This window comes from Bombina bombina, chromosome 6 (genome assembly GCF_027579735.1).
Source record: "Bombina bombina isolate aBomBom1 chromosome 6, aBomBom1.pri, whole genome shotgun sequence".
NCBI lineage: Eukaryota > Metazoa > Chordata > Amphibia > Anura > Bombinatoridae > Bombina > Bombina bombina.
The window spans coordinates 898,370,793-898,386,654 of record NC_069504.1 but is presented as its reverse complement, the minus strand read 5'-3'; the positions used below and the strand labels follow the sequence as shown (position 1 = coordinate 898,386,654).

General features: G+C 39.0%; 1 protein-coding gene across 3 annotated transcripts in view; it reads right to left on the bottom strand.

Annotated features, from left to right (window-relative positions):
• The window catches only part of ITGA11 (integrin subunit alpha 11), a 245,237-nt gene that overhangs the window by 156,840 nt on the left and 72,535 nt on the right, over positions 1–15,862 (bottom strand). For all 3 annotated transcript variants that reach the window (XM_053718501.1, XM_053718502.1, XM_053718503.1), the window contains 2 exons: positions 14,151–14,319; positions 8,221–8,291 (listed from right to left, as the gene is read on the bottom strand). In XM_053718501.1, the coding sequence (XP_053574476.1) occupies positions 8,221–8,291; positions 14,151–14,319 (240 nt within the window). The remainder of the gene's footprint in view (positions 1–8,220; positions 8,292–14,150; positions 14,320–15,862) is intronic.

Below are 15,862 nucleotides of genomic sequence, written 5' to 3'. Positions count from 1 at the left end.
AGGGTTAGTGTTAGGTTTATTTAAGGTTTTTTTGGGTGGGTTTTATTTTTAGATTAAGATCTGGGCAAGTAAAAGAGCTAAATGCCCTTTTAAGGGCAATGCCCATACAAATGCCCTTTTCAGGGCAATGGGGAGCTTAGGTTATTTTAGATAGGTTTTTTATTTGGGGGGGTTGGTTGGTTGGGTGGTGGGTTTTACTGGAGGGTGTTTGTATTTTTTTTTTTTACAGGTAAAAGAGCTGATTTCTTTGGGGCAATGCCCCACAAAAGGCCCTTTTAAGGGCCATTGGTAGTTTATTGTAGGCTAGGGGTTTTTTATTTAGGGGGGGGCTTTTTTTTATTTTGATAGGGCTATTAGATTAGGTGTAATTCTTTTTTATTTTTGATAATGTGTTTTGTTTATTTTCGTAATTTAGTGTTTTTTATTTTTTGTAACAGCGTTTATTTTTTGGGGTAATTTAGTAATTTGTAATAAGGTTTAATGGTAGATTTAAATAATTTTAGTAGGGTTAGGTTTTCTTAATATGTAAATTAGTTTATTTAATTGCTAGTTTAATTTAATTGTAGTATAATAGTTAGGGTAGGTTAATTAATATTTTAAAAATAGTTTATTTTAATTCTACAGGTAAGTTTAAATTTATTTTAAGATAGGGATGTTGTAATTTTAATTTAAAGTTAGCGGGTTGCTAGGTTAAGGGGTTAATTGCTTAATTTAGTTTATGGCGATGTGGGGGGCTGGCGGTTTAGGGGTTAATAGGTTTAGTTAGTGGTAGTGATGTGGGAGGCCAGAGGTTTAGGGGTTAATACGTTTATTTAGTGGCCGCGGAGTCCGGGAGCGGCGGGATAGGGGTTAATAACTTTATTTAGGTTGCGGTGGTGTCTGGGAGCGGTGGGATAGGGGTTAATAACTTTATTTAGGTAGCGGCGATGTCGGGGAACGGCGGAATAGGGGTTAATAACATTATGTAGGTGGCGTCGATGTTGGGGCGGCAGATTAGGGGTGTTTAGACTCGGGGCTTATGTTAGGGTGTTAGGTGTAAACATAACTTGTTTTCAACCATAGAAATCAATGGGATATCTGGCAGCATCGAACATAAGATGTCGCTGCTTTCAGACTCCCATTGATTTCTATGACATCCGCGGCCTCCATGGTGGCGGATTGAAAACCAGGTACGCTGGGCCAGAATAGCCACGAGCGTACCTGTTTGACACTTTTTCCCATTTATCAAATTTCTGATAGAGCAGAATGTGTATTCGGAACTTCTGTAATGACGTAAGCATCGATCTGCGTCGGATTGAGACCGTCGGATCGTATGTTATGTCACAAATTTCAACTTTTGCCGGTCTGTAGGCTTTGATAACTAGGTCAGATCAAGTTAGCAACAATTACGCTGCGGAATTCCGGCGTATTTGCGGTTGATGGCTTGATAAATATCCCCTTGAAGTAAAGTATTAGGGCCACAATAAAAGCACAACAGAACACATGTAAAGCATATTAAAATAATGCATTAGACTTATTTAAATACATATAAACTGTTTGTTTGTTATTTAAATAAATGTGTAGAAAAATGTGGTTTAAAGTGATGGTAAAGCCAAGCATTTAACAAACGCTAGGATTTACCATCACTAAAAATCAAGGGGAGTTTCATTGATCAAACATGTACAAAAGGGTGCTAAATTCACCCTTTTTGTACCGTTGCACAACGCTAAAATCAGCGGCTCCGGCCGCACACGGAACAAGAGGGTAACACATAGTGTATACTATTACACAAATTTCCACAATGATCATTTAAATTATATTCCACTCACAATTTAAATTGTACCTCTACTTGCAGATCTCTGAAATCTGGTGGACAGAAAAACACCTCACAACCTACAGCAGCTGTTTTCCTCTTAGGATCCCACTGGACAATTGCAACATGTTTCTATGTCATACAAAAAAATTTATTTTTATTGTTATATCTGTGTCTGTTAGGTTTAGCTAGCAGGGTAGGGTTGCCGCCACCTATAGTTCAGGCCAAACCCAAACACTCTTGCTGCACAGCACAGCAAAAAAATGTATGCCAAGTACACACTATGAATAATAGCACAAAATCACAAACTCGCACATAAATATTCACACTCACACACTCTCTATCTCACACTCACACACTCTCACACACACACACTATCACTCACACACTCTCTCTATCTCACACACACTCTCTATCTCAGACATGCACTCTCTATCTCACACACACACACACACTCTCTCACACACACACTCTCTATCTCAGACATGCACTCTCTATCTCAGACACACACTCTCTATCTCAGACACACACTCTCTACCTCAGACACACACTCTCTACCTCAGACACACACTCTCTATCTCAGACACACACTCTCTATCTCAGACACACACTCTCTATCTCAGACAAACACTCTCTATCTCAGACACACTCTCTATCTCACACACACACGCTATCTCACACACACACTTTCTATCTCACACACACACTCTCTATCTAACACACACACACACTCTCTATCTCACACACACTCTTTATCTCAGACACACATTCTCTATCTCAGACACACACTCTCTATCTGAGACACATACTCTCTCAGACACATACTCTAACACACACTAACACACACTCACAATCTTACACAGACTCTAACACACACAAACAAGCTCACACACTAACACACACTCACCCTCTCACACACATACTCTCTCACACACTCTCACATACAAAGACACTCACACAGACAGAAAGACACAGACAAACACAAAGACACGCACACGCACAGGCACACACTCCTACACAAAGACACTTACACACACACTCAGACACACTCCCACACAAAGACACACACGCAAGAGAGAAATAACTGTAGGCATGTGCAGATTGTTGCAAATGCACAATGTCACCTTTTTGGCTGTGGCTGTTTCCCACAAAACACGGACATTTGCATATCCAAACCTGACTCAGCTTCAAACCCGGACACACAAATGGAAACCCGAACAGTCTGGGTCATTCCCAAACAGGTGGCAACCCTACAGGGAGTGCAGAATTATTAGGCAAATGAGTATTTTGACCACATCATCCTCTTTATGCATGTTGTCTTACTCCAAGCTGTATAGGCTCGAAAGCCTACTACCAATTAAGCATATTAGGTGATGTGCATCTCTGTAATGAGAAGGGGTGTGGTCTAATGACATCAACACCCTATATCAGGTGTGCATAATTATTAGGCAACTTCCTTTCCTTTTGCAAAATGGGTCAAAAGAAGGACTTGACAGGCTCAGAAAAGTAAAAAATAGTGAGATATCTTGCAGAGGGATGCAGCACTCTTAAAATTGCAAAGCTTCTGAAGCGTGATCATCGAACAATCAAGCGTTTCATTCAAAATAGTCAACAGGGTCGCAAGAAGCGTGTGGAAAAACCAAGGCGCAAAATAACTGCCCATGAACTGAGAAAAGTCAAGCGTGCAGCTGCCAAGATGCCACTTGCCACCAGTTTGGCCATATTTCAGAGCTGCAACATCACTGGAGTGCCCAAAAGCACAAGGTGTGCAATACTCAGAGACATGGCCAAGGTAAGAAAGGCTGAAAGACGACCACCACTGAACAAGACACACAAGCTGAAACGTCAAGACTGGGCCAAGAAATATCTCAAGACTGATTTTTCTAAGGTTTTATGGACTGATGAAATGAGAGTGAGTCTTGGTGGGCCAGATGGATGGGCCCGTGGCTGGATTGGTAAAGGGCAGAGAGCTCCAGTCCGACTCAGACGCCAGCAAGGTGGAGGTGGAGTACTGGTTTGGGCTGGTATCATCAAGGATGAGCTTGTGGGGCATTTTCGGGTTGAGGATGGAGTCAAGCTCAACTCCCAGTCCTACTGCCAGTTTCTGGAAGACACCTTCTTCAAGCAGTGGTACAGGAAGAAGTCTGCATCCTTCAAGAAAAACATGATTTTCATGCAGGACAATGCTCCATCACACGCGTCCAAGTACTCCACAGCGTGGCTGGCAAGAAAGGGTATAAAAGAAGAAAATCTAATGACATGGCCTCCTTGTTCACCTGATCTAAACCCCATTGAGAACCTGTGGTCCATCATCAAATGTGAGATTTACAAGGAGGGAAAACAGTACACCTCTCTGAACAGTGTCTGGGAGGCTGTGGTTGCTGCTGCACGCAATGTTGATGGTGAACAGATCAAAACACTGACAGAATCCATGGATGGCAGGCTTTTGAGTGTCCTTGCAAAGAAAGGTGGCTATATTGGTCACTGATTTGTTTTTGTTTTGTTTTTGAATGTCAGAAATGTATATTTGTGAATGTTGAGATGTTATATTGGTTTCACTGGTAAAAAAAAATAATTGAAATGGGTATATATTTGTTTTTTGTTAAGTTGCCTAATAATTATGCACAGTAATAGTCACCTGCACACACAGATATCCCCCTAAAATAGCTAAAACTAAAAACAAACTAAAAACTACTTCCAAAAATATTCAGCTTTGATATTAAGGAGTTTTTTGGGTTCATTGAGAACATGGTTGTTGTTCAATAATAAAATTAATCCTCAAAAATACAACTTGCCTAATAATTCTGCACTCCCTGTATAGCAGGGAGGCAGACATCAGTATTGGCTATGAGAATGGACAGAATGACTACATAATCTACAGCACAAACAAAGGGAATGGCAAGTGTCAATAAGAGAAGGTGATCATGCTAGTTCACAAGATTTTGGCCTAAAGAGAAGTACAAACTCATTCAGGAGAGCTGCTTGTACTATAGCCAGTAAAAACTGCCTGTTGAAAGAGCGCCAGCTTGGCATCTGCTGTACCTTGCAAGGTTGGAACGTGAACATCTTTTAAGAGGCAGCCAACAAGGAAATGAAAACCCTGCTGAAAATTGATACATATTTTCTCACTAACTTATATACAGGCAAAAGATTTATAGGTTGCATGTTGGCATTTAAGCAGTAACTGAATGCATATGGAAATGTGCTGTGTTACAAAACCAGGCTAGTGGCAAAAAGATTTACCCAAGAATAAATGAGACGTTTGCGCCTGTTGTCAAATACAACCCCCTGAAGTAAAATACAATTCTATTAGGACATTACTGTTATGGTATAACCCGGATATCAAGGGTTAATACCAGGGGAAAGATGCCCTGAATACGGGATCAGCAACACACGAACCCAGTTAATTCCCCCCAAACACGGGACCAAGCTCCATCTTGAGGGTAAAACAGAATGTGTTTTATTGAGGGCTATATGCCCAGTATTTATGCAGGTCTCCCACCTGGTTGACACTCCCTAGGAGACCAGATGGGGGGTTGGAAGAAGATAGTACATTAGATAGAGGGAAGACGCCCTTTTACAGGATACAATAGAATTGCATTACTTAACCAAATAAACAATTAAACACAAGAAAACAAGGGAGTGCTTCTTGACACCTGGCAGTCTGATTAAACAATGTGAACGCTTATCACTTAAACTTAATTACAGTAAACAATAGCTGATGTCAGGAAACCTTAGTTATGACTAAGAACCAATTGCTGGTTTGAAACGTTGTTTGTATTATGGACCCTGCATGAAACAATAAAGGTCTTTTAAACTTGCTTTTGGCACCAAGCCTGGATGGGAGGCGTTAAAGAGATATTTCAGACTTCCATTCAGTGCTTGGTTATTTTCCCATGAAGACCAAAGCAATTATGTCCCTGGCGTGACTTTCTGATAATTACCTTGGCAAAGTTTCTGGACGATGCTATCTGTTTTATTCTCCTGCTCAGTTATATGTCCTATGGGCTGAGCTTCTGGCTTTTGTATTTTGGAACAGTACCTTTATTTACGCTATTTGATTTGCCCTTTCACTTTGACACCTGTTCTGTACCTCTAGTTTTGACCTCTGCTTTATCTACGGATTATTCTTCAAGTCTGCTGTCTATTGAAAGCTGCTCAGTCTCTGCAAAATTTCAGTCACCAAATCAGATAACTTCATTATTGTCTTATATTTCCTAGAGGATTTAAAGGGACACTGTACCCAATTTTTTTATTTCCTGATTCAGATAGAGCATGCAATTTTAAGCAACTTTCTAATTTACTCTCCTATTATCAAATCTTCTTCATTCTCTTGGTATCTTTATTTGAAAAGCAAGAATGTAAGTTTACAAGCCGACCCATTTTTGGTGAACAACCTGGGTTGTTCTTGCTAATTGGTGGATAAATTCACCCGCCAATAAAGAAGTGCTGTCCAGGGTCTGAACCAAAAATTGTCTGGCTTCTTAGCTTAGATGCCTTCTTTTCAAATAAAGATAGCAAGAGAACAAAGAAAAATTGATAATAGGAGTAAATTAGAAAGTTGCTTAAAATGGCATCTTCTATCTGAACCATGAAAGAAAAAATTTGGGTTCAGCATCCCTTTAAGAATGACACAACCAACAGATGAAAGACAACCAGAGCTGCATATAGTTTGTGCACATAGAGAAAATTAATGCAAACACTAAACTGAATATTGACATGAGACGTCACACAGTAAGAGATATGAATTGGAAGAAGTTTGCCAAAATGCAGTACTGGCTGTCTCTCTCTCTCTCTCTCTCTCTCTCTCTCTCTCTCTCTCTCCCACTACTCATAATTATAGTACAGGACGGGAGGGTTGTTCTGTCTTTACTTTGCTCTCTTGCTGTAGGTCTTCTGCTTATTTAAAGTTCAGTTTATTTGCTACTGCATTAACTTTTTATTATGCATTTGTTGATGATTTCATTCCACAGTGTTTAATGAACCTTTAAGACAGTGATTCTTAAACCCCGGGTTGGGACCCCCTAGGGGGCCCTGAAAATTTTTGGGGGCCTCACAAGTTTTGATAACTAGTTGTGAGTGTATATGTATGTGTGTGTGTGCGTTTGTGTATAAGTAACTTTTTTTCTGTATTTTGGTTAATGTGAGGTAGGGGCATAGCTAATTTTGTACCTCCTTAATTGTGTAGGTGTTGCTCATTGCCACGTGAGGGGTAGAAGCTTACATGGAAGATACATGAGTTAGACAAAAGATTCTAATCACTTGACTCAAATCTATCCTTCAACCCCATATCCAATCGCTTTCTACATCCTGCCACAACCATCTACACAATATTTCCAAGATTCACCCTTTTCTTAACGCTAATACCACAAAGCAAATAATCCACTCCCTTGTTATTTCCCGACTTGACTACTGCAATAACCTACTTACTGGCCTTCCTCTTTCCCACCTCTCCCCCCTTCAATCCATCCTAAATGCCTCTGCCAGGCTGATCCACCTTTTCCGTCGCTCTGTATCTGCTGCACCTCTCTGCGAGTCCCTTCATTGGCTCCCCATTCACAGCAGAATTAAATTCAAAATTGTTACCCTTACATACAAAGCATTCACCAATGCCGCTCCCCTCTACCTATACTCTCTAAAACACAAGTATACTCCAGCCCGCCCACTAAGATCTAACCATGACCTGCTCCTTGCATCCGCGACTATCACCTCTTCTCATGCTAGACTGCAGGACTTCTGTCGTGCAGCACCTACCCTCTGGAACACTCTCCCTCGTGCTGTCAGGCTTTGCCCTAATCTTTCTTCCTTTAAATGTTCCCTGAAGACTTTTCTGTTTAGGGAAGCCTACCACCCAACTCAATAATTAATTAATTTCACTTACCTAACATTTCTCTCATCTAACTCTGCATTAACATCTTTCTCAATCTTGCAGTCCTCACCTCCTGTTTCTCAACCTCCTACCCTTCTAGATTGTAAGTTGCCACGGGAATAGGGCCCTCAATCCCTCCTGTATGTGTTTGTAAATTTTGTCCTGTCTCCCACAAGTCTTATATCATTGTTTTATTTAAATGAAGTGTACCCATGGACAGCGCTGCGGAATATGTTGGCGCTTCATAAACAAAGAATAATAATAATAATAATTAGTGATAAGCAATGGCTACAAAAGTTGGAATTACTTATTTTCGTTGATCATTCCATAATTTTTCTTGGATTTTGAAAAAAGTGGTTCTACAAATTAAATAAGCTTACACTGCATAAAAAATATGGGTTTGCTAAATGGGCCCTTAAGTTTTAATTTATCATAACATTTTCTTTCTTGTTGAGCACTTACAATTTCTGCGAGAAAAATATATTTGCAGCATGTGTTTGGTTCTAAATATCAAGGCTATAGCAAAATGTAAATTTAAAATATCTGCCATGTTACTCACCTCAACCACATGTGATGAGAAGCCGGCCTGGGACATCTCCAAACCAAATGAAGTCTCATTCTTGTTAGTTCCTGCAATTAATAACACCACTTGTAATATTCACTTATAAATAAATCAGTATGTTGCACAGCACTTTGTTGTTTTAATTTAATTGTAAAGAATGCACTGTGTGATGATTGGTTTATAAAGTCATCAGTGCTATGCTGTGGGATTAATTAGCTGGTGGTTAAATGGGCAGTATACACCAATTTACATTTAACTGCATGTCATAGAGTCTACTATAAAGCATAATATGCACAGATGCTGATATAAAAATCCAGTGCAAAACATTTTTAAAAACTTACTTAGAAGCTCCGACTTTAACACTGCTAATGAGATAAGCCTGGGACATCCACTGAAAGGGGCTGATAGCAGAACATCCCCCCTCCCCTGCTTATGAAAAGATCCATTATACAAACAGATGCTGTCTGAAGTCTGTATACATCAGTATATATCTAAAACTTTGGGGTTTGGTTAGGAGTCTGAAAATCAGCACAATGTTATTTTAAAATCTAGTGCATAATGTCTCTTTAAGGAACAGTTATTGAGTAGATGAACAAATTATCGGGACATATTAACCTAGATTACAAATGGATCAAGATAAGATTAGCGCACCCTGCACAATCAATAGCGCTCCACTTGTAATCTAGGCCATTGGGTTTAATAAAGATATTAAAGTCTATATGGATTAGGGATGTGCATTCTGCAGTTTTGTTAGCTGTCGAATATGGAAGAAGGCGGCTGCTCGCAGCATTCAGCAATTTTCAGAGCCGGATTTCTTCTGGTGAAAGTGTAACACACTAAGATCTTCGCAAATCCAGATCTTAATGTGTCATACTTTCATATAAAAAAATAAACGCTCTGAAAAGAGCCGAATGCCGCAAGCGTCTGCCTTCTTCCGCATTCGGTACCTAAAGAAACTGCCAAGTGCACTTCCCTTATATATAGTATATATCAGCAATTTACATAGTATATATCAGCAATTTACATAGTATATATCAGCAATTTTAAGATTGTGCTGAAAAACTGGATGTGATGCAACTTGCAAATAAATGTCCCTCTTAGATCTTTCTTTAAATAAACCATTTAAAAATATTTATTGAAAAATGTTTTGAAACTGGCAAAAAAATATTTGTGCATAATTGGCTTAGAAGGTAGATTCCACACTGAGCAAAGGAAGAGCCATTTTTTAAAAAACTATCGGCTAGATTTAGAGTTCTGCGGCCAAAGGGGTGCATTAGCTACGCATGCTTTTTTTCTCCCGCACCTTTTAAATACCGCTGGTATTTAGAGTTCACAGAAGGGCTGCATTAGGCTCCAAAAAGGGAGCGTATAGCATATTTACCGCCACTGCAACTCTAAATACCAGCGGTGCTTATGGACGCGGCCAGCTTCAAAAACGTGCTTGTGCACGATTCCCCCATAGAAAACAATGGGGCATTTTGAGCTGAAAAAAAACCTAACACCTGCAAAAAAGCAGCGTTCAGCTCCTAACGCAGCCCCATTGTTTTCTATGGGGAAACACTTCCTAAGTCTGCACCTAACACCCTAACATGAACCCCGAGTCTAAACACCCCTAACCTTACACTTATTAACCCCTAATCTGCTGCCCCCGCTATCGCTGACACCTGCATATTTTTTTAACCCCAAATCTGCCGCTCCGTACACTGCCGCAACCTACATTATCCCTATGTACCCCTAATCTGCTGCCCCTAACACCGCCGACCTCTATATTATATTTATTAACCCCTAATCTGCCACCCCCAACGTCACCTCCACCTACCTACAATTATTAACCCCTAATCTGCCGACCGGACCTCACCGCTACTATAATAAATGTATTAACCCCTAATCCGCCTCACTCCCGCCTCAATAACCCTATAATAAATAGTATTAACCCCTAATCTGCCCTCCCTAATATCGCCGACACCTAACTTCAAGTATTAACCCCTAATCTGCCGACCGGACCTCGCCGCTACTATAATAAAGTTATTAACCCCTAAAGCTAAGTCTAACCTTAACACTAACACCCCCCTAAGTTAAATATAATTTAAATCTAACTAAATAAATTAACTCTTATTAAATAAATTATTCCTATTTAAAGCTAAATACTTACCTGTAAAATAAACCCTAATATAGCTACAATATAAATTATAATTATATTGTAGCTATTTTAGGATTAATATTTATTTTACAGGCAACTTTGTATTTATTTTAACCAGGTACAATAGCTATTAAATAGTTATTAACTATTTAATAGTTACCTAGCTAAAATAAAGAGAAATTTACCTGTAAAATAAAAACTAACCTAAGTTACAATTACACCTAACACTACACTATACTTTAATAAATTATTCCTATTTAAAACTAAATACTTACCTGTAAAATAAACCCTAAGATAGCTAAAATATAATTAATAATTACATTGTAGCTATTTTAGGATTTATATTTATTTTACAGGTAACTTTGTATTTATTTTAGCTAGTTAGAATAGTTATTAAATAGTTATTAACTTTTTAATAACTACCTAGCTAAAAGAAATACAAAATTACCTGTAAAATAAATCCTAACCTAAGTTACAATTAAACCTAACACTACACTATCATTAAATTAATTAAATAAATTAACTACAAATAACTACAATTAAATACAATTACATAAACTAACTAAAGTACAAAAAATAAAAAAAGCTAAGTTACAAAAAATAAAAAAAATAAGTTACAAACATTTAAAAAATATTACAACAATTTTAAGATAATTACACCTAATCTAAGCCACCTAATAAAATAACAAAGCCCCCAAAATAAAAAAATGCCCTACCCTATTGTAAATTAAAAAAGTTCAAAGCTCTTTTACCTTACCAGCCCTTAAAAGGACCTTTTGTGGGGCATGCCCCAAAGAAAACTGCTCTTTTGCCTGTAAAAGAAAAATACAACCCCCCCAACATTAAAACCCACCACCCACATACCCCTAATCTAACCCAAACCCCCCTTAAAAAAACCTAACACTACCCCCCTGAAGATCATCCTACCTTGAGTCGTCTTCACTCAGCCGAGCCACCGATGGAACTGAAGAGGAGATCCGGAGCGGCAGAAGTGATCCTCCAAGGGGCGCTGAAGAAGTTTTCCATCCGAAAGAAAGTGATCCTCCAAGCGGCGCTGAAGAAGTCTTCCATCCGATGAAGTGATCCTCCAAGCGGCGCTGAAGAAGTCTTCCATCCGGGCGATGTCATCTTCCAAGCGGGGTCTTCAATCTTCTTTCTTCAGGATCCATCTTGCAGACCTCCGACGCGGAACATCCTGCTGGCCCGACGGACTACCAACGAATGAAGGCTCCTTTAAGGGACGTCATCCAAGATGGCGTCCCTCGAATTCCGATTGGCTGATAGGATTCTATCAGCCAATCAGAATTAAGGTAGGAAAATTCTGATTGGCTGATGGATCAGCCAATAGAATGCAAGCTCAATCTGATTGGCTGATTGGATAAGCCAATCGGATTGAACTTGAATCTGATTGGCTGATTCCATCAGCCAATCAGAATTTTCCTAACTTAATTCCGATTGGCTGATAGAATACTATCAGCCAATCGGAATTCGAGGGACGCCATCTTGGATGACGTCCCTTAAAGGAGCCTTCATTCGTCGGTAGTCCGTCAGGCCAGCAGGATGTTCTGCGTCGGAGGTCTGCAAGACGGATCCTGAAGAAAGAAGATTGAAGACCCCGCTTGGAAGATGACATTGCCCGGATGGAAGACTTCTTCAGCGCTGCTTGGAGGATCACTTCATCGGATGGAAGACTTCTTCAGCGCCCCTTGGAGGATCACTTCTGCCGCTCCGGATCTCCTCTTAGGGTAGGGCATTTTTTTATTTTGGGGGGCTTTGTTATTTTATTAGGGGGCTTAGAGTAGGTGTAATTAGTTTAAAATTGTTGTAATATTTTTCTAATGTTTGTAAATATTTTTTTATTTTTTGTAACTTAGTTCTTTTTTATTTTTTGTACTTTAGTTAGTTAATTTAATTGCATTTATTTGTAGGTATTGTATTTAATTAATTTATTGATAGTGTAGTGTTAGGTTTAATTGTAGATAATTGTAGGTATTTTATTTAATTAATTTATTGATAGTGTAGTGTTAGGTTTAATTGTAACTTAGGTTAGGATTTATTTTACAGGTAATTTTGTAATTATTTTAACTAGGTAGCTATTAAATAGTAAATAACTATTTAATAGCTATTGTACCTGGTTAAAATAAATACAAAGTTGCCTGTAAAATAAATATTAATCCTAAAATAGCTACAATATAATTATTTGTTATATTGTAGCTATATTAGGGTTTATTTTACAGGTAAGTATTTAACTTTAAATAGGAATAATTTATTTAATAAGAGTTAATTTATTTCGTTAGATTTAAATTATATTTAACTTAGGGGGGTGTTAGGGTTAGGGTTAGACTTAGCTTTAGGGGTTAATACATTTATTAGAGTAGCGGTGAGGTCCGGTCGGCAGATTAGGGGTTAATACTTGAAGTTAGCTGTCGGCGATGCTAGGGAGGGCAGATTAGGGGTTAATACTATTTATTATAGGGTTATTGAGGCGGGAGTGAGGCGGATTAGGGGTTAATACATTTATTATAGTAGCGGTGAGGTCCGGTCGGCAGATTAGGGGTTAATAATTGTAGGTAGCTGGCGGCGACGTTGTGGGGGGCAGATTAGGGGTTAATAAATATAATATAGGGGTCGGTGGTGTTAGGGGCAGCAGATTAGGGGTACATAGGGATAACATAGGTGGCGGCGGTGTGCGGTCGGCAGATTAGGGGTTAAACATTTTTAATAGAGTGGCGGCGATGTGGGGGGACCTCGGTTTAGGGGTGCATAGGTAGTTTATGGGTGTTAGTGTACTTTAGAGCACAGTAGTTAAGAGCTTTATGAACCGGCGTTAGCCCAAAAAGCTCTTAACTCCTGACTTTTTTCTGCGGCTGGAGTTTTGTCGTTAGATTTCTAACGCTCACTTCAGCCAAGACTCTAAATACCGGCGTTAGAAAGATCCCATTGAAAAGATAGGATACGCAAATGGCGTAGGGGGATCTGCGGTATGGAAAAGTCGTGGCTGCAAAGTGAGCGTTAGACCTTTACCTACACGACTCTAAATACCAGCGGTTGCCCAAAACCAGCGTTAGGAGCCTCTAACGCTGGTTTTGACGGCTAACGCCAAACTCTAAATCTAGCCGTATATTTTAAACTGTATTTCAAAAATATCCCTGTTTTGATAAAACATGCAACAAAAAATCCAACAAAATCCAATTTTTAAACTCAGCTGTGTATTTAAAGTTATCACCTTTATTTGGTGCATGCATGGTTTTCAAATGTGTGACTATAGCAGGTTGTACACATCATATAACTTATCTCAAATGAAGACCCCCTCTATATTGCACATTTCTAGAATTGTTATGGTTTGGGAGCTCTGTCATGTTCCTATTTCCCTTCCTGATTTACTGAACCCTGTCCATGGCTGTACCCAGCTCCCTCCCTGTAATGCTCTTTAAGAGTTCTGTACATCCCATAATTTCCCAGAGGCCATCAAGAACTGTGTGATGATTAAAGACTTGTAGGTGTTTTGTGAGAGGAGCATTTATTAGAGAGGTGGTCAGAGCATCAGTATGTACAGTGTTAAGGGTTGGATATGACAGGTTATGGGAGGGGGCCCAAATGGACATCATGCAAATTAATCTTCTTGAAGCCATCCCTTACCTACCCAGAGCAACTAGTGCCTCTGGTAGTGGGATACAGGAACAAAATGTTGGGAGGTATGCAACCGCAATTGTAACTTTTAAAAGATACATTTTACCGACATGTACACCACTGTGCATTTAATTATTAGAACAATGAAAGCAGATACCTCCTTCTAGACTGAAGATCCTTTCTCCAAGAGCATCCACAATATCCTTCAAGGCAGCCTCATCTGTCACATTAAAGAAGTGTTTGTCATCGGGATCACTGGCAATAAACTTGATCTCATTCAAGAAAGCTTCAGGATTAATCCCTCGTCTGTTATAATATCCCAGTACCTACAAAAACAGCACAGATCTGGGTGACCTATGCACTGATGAAGGACTGTTTTATTGGAGATGTCCATTTAAAGGGACAGTCAACACCAGAATTTTTGTTCTTTAAAAAGATAGATAATCCCTTAATTACCAATTCCCCAGTTTTGCATAACCGACACAGTTATAATTATACACATTTTACCTCTGTAATTACCTTGTATCTAAGCCTCAGCAGACTGCCCCCTTATTTCAGTTCTTTTGACAGACTTGCAGTTTAGCCAATCAGAGCTGTCTCCATGGTAAATTCACGTGCATGAGCTCAATATTATCTATATGAAACACATGAACTAATGCCCTCTAGTGGTGAAAAACGATCAAAATGCATTTAGATTAGAGGCGGCCTTCAAAGTCTAAGAAATTAAGACGAATATAATTTTATCAAAATAGTAGACCCTAAGGTTCCAACGTTTTATCACCTCCCAAAAGTCCATAAATGTCTATCCAGGCCCCCGGGACGTCCAATCGTCTCTGGCATTGGTTCTCTTTGTTATAATCTTTCGAAGTATGTTGATCATTTTCTTCAGCCCCTTGTAAAAAGGACTAAGGCTTTTTTGAAGGACACTGCAGAGACGATTGGACGTTTCGAGGGCTTGGATTGGGAGGAAGACCTCAGATGGGCCACTTATGACGTTTCGTCATTGTATACAATGATCCCCCATGAACAAGGGCTAAGGTCGGTTGAGTTGGCCTTTTCTAATTATAATATTCCCAAGATCCATCTACAATTTATTTTACAATCTATTAATTTTATTTTAACCCATAATTATTTTGAATTTGGGGAAAAATATTATTTACAGTTAAGGGGGACGGCAATGGGGACAACCTTTGCCCCCTCTTACGCTAATTTGTTTATGGACCGTTTTGAGAGGTGCCATATTTGGAATAATAATCCCTTTAAGTTAAATATTGTGAAATACTTTCGGTACATCGACGATGTGATCATACTCTGGAGAGGTACTGAGGAAGTTCTATTGGAGTTCAGTGAATATATTAATAAAAACAATTTTAACCTTAAATTCAGTGGGAATAGTTCTAATAGGAAAATAGAATTTTTGGATATTGAATTCTCGATAGATAGTAATAGTAATAAAATAATGGTGCGTAACTTTAAGAAAATGGTGGATAGGAACAGTTTTGTTGATGCTGGTAGTGCCCATCTAAAAAGCTGGAAGGACAACATCCCTACTAGTCAATACATCCGCATTAGGCGGAATTGTACTAATATATCTGATTTTAATGAAGAAGCGAGCTATTTAGAACAGAAATTTTTAAGAAAGGGATACAGTAGGGAACTACTGCGAAAAATAAAGCTTTACAATATAACCGCATCGACCTGTTGAAAAGTAAGAAGGAATTGGAAAATATGTCTGATCCTATTAGTGGTAGTAGTAATAATTTTGGAGAAACAAGATTTATAACTAGATATAATGAGGGGGCCCCTATAGTTACTAAAATACTCAATAAACATTGGGACATTCTAAAGTTGGATCCTATTTTAGGGAAG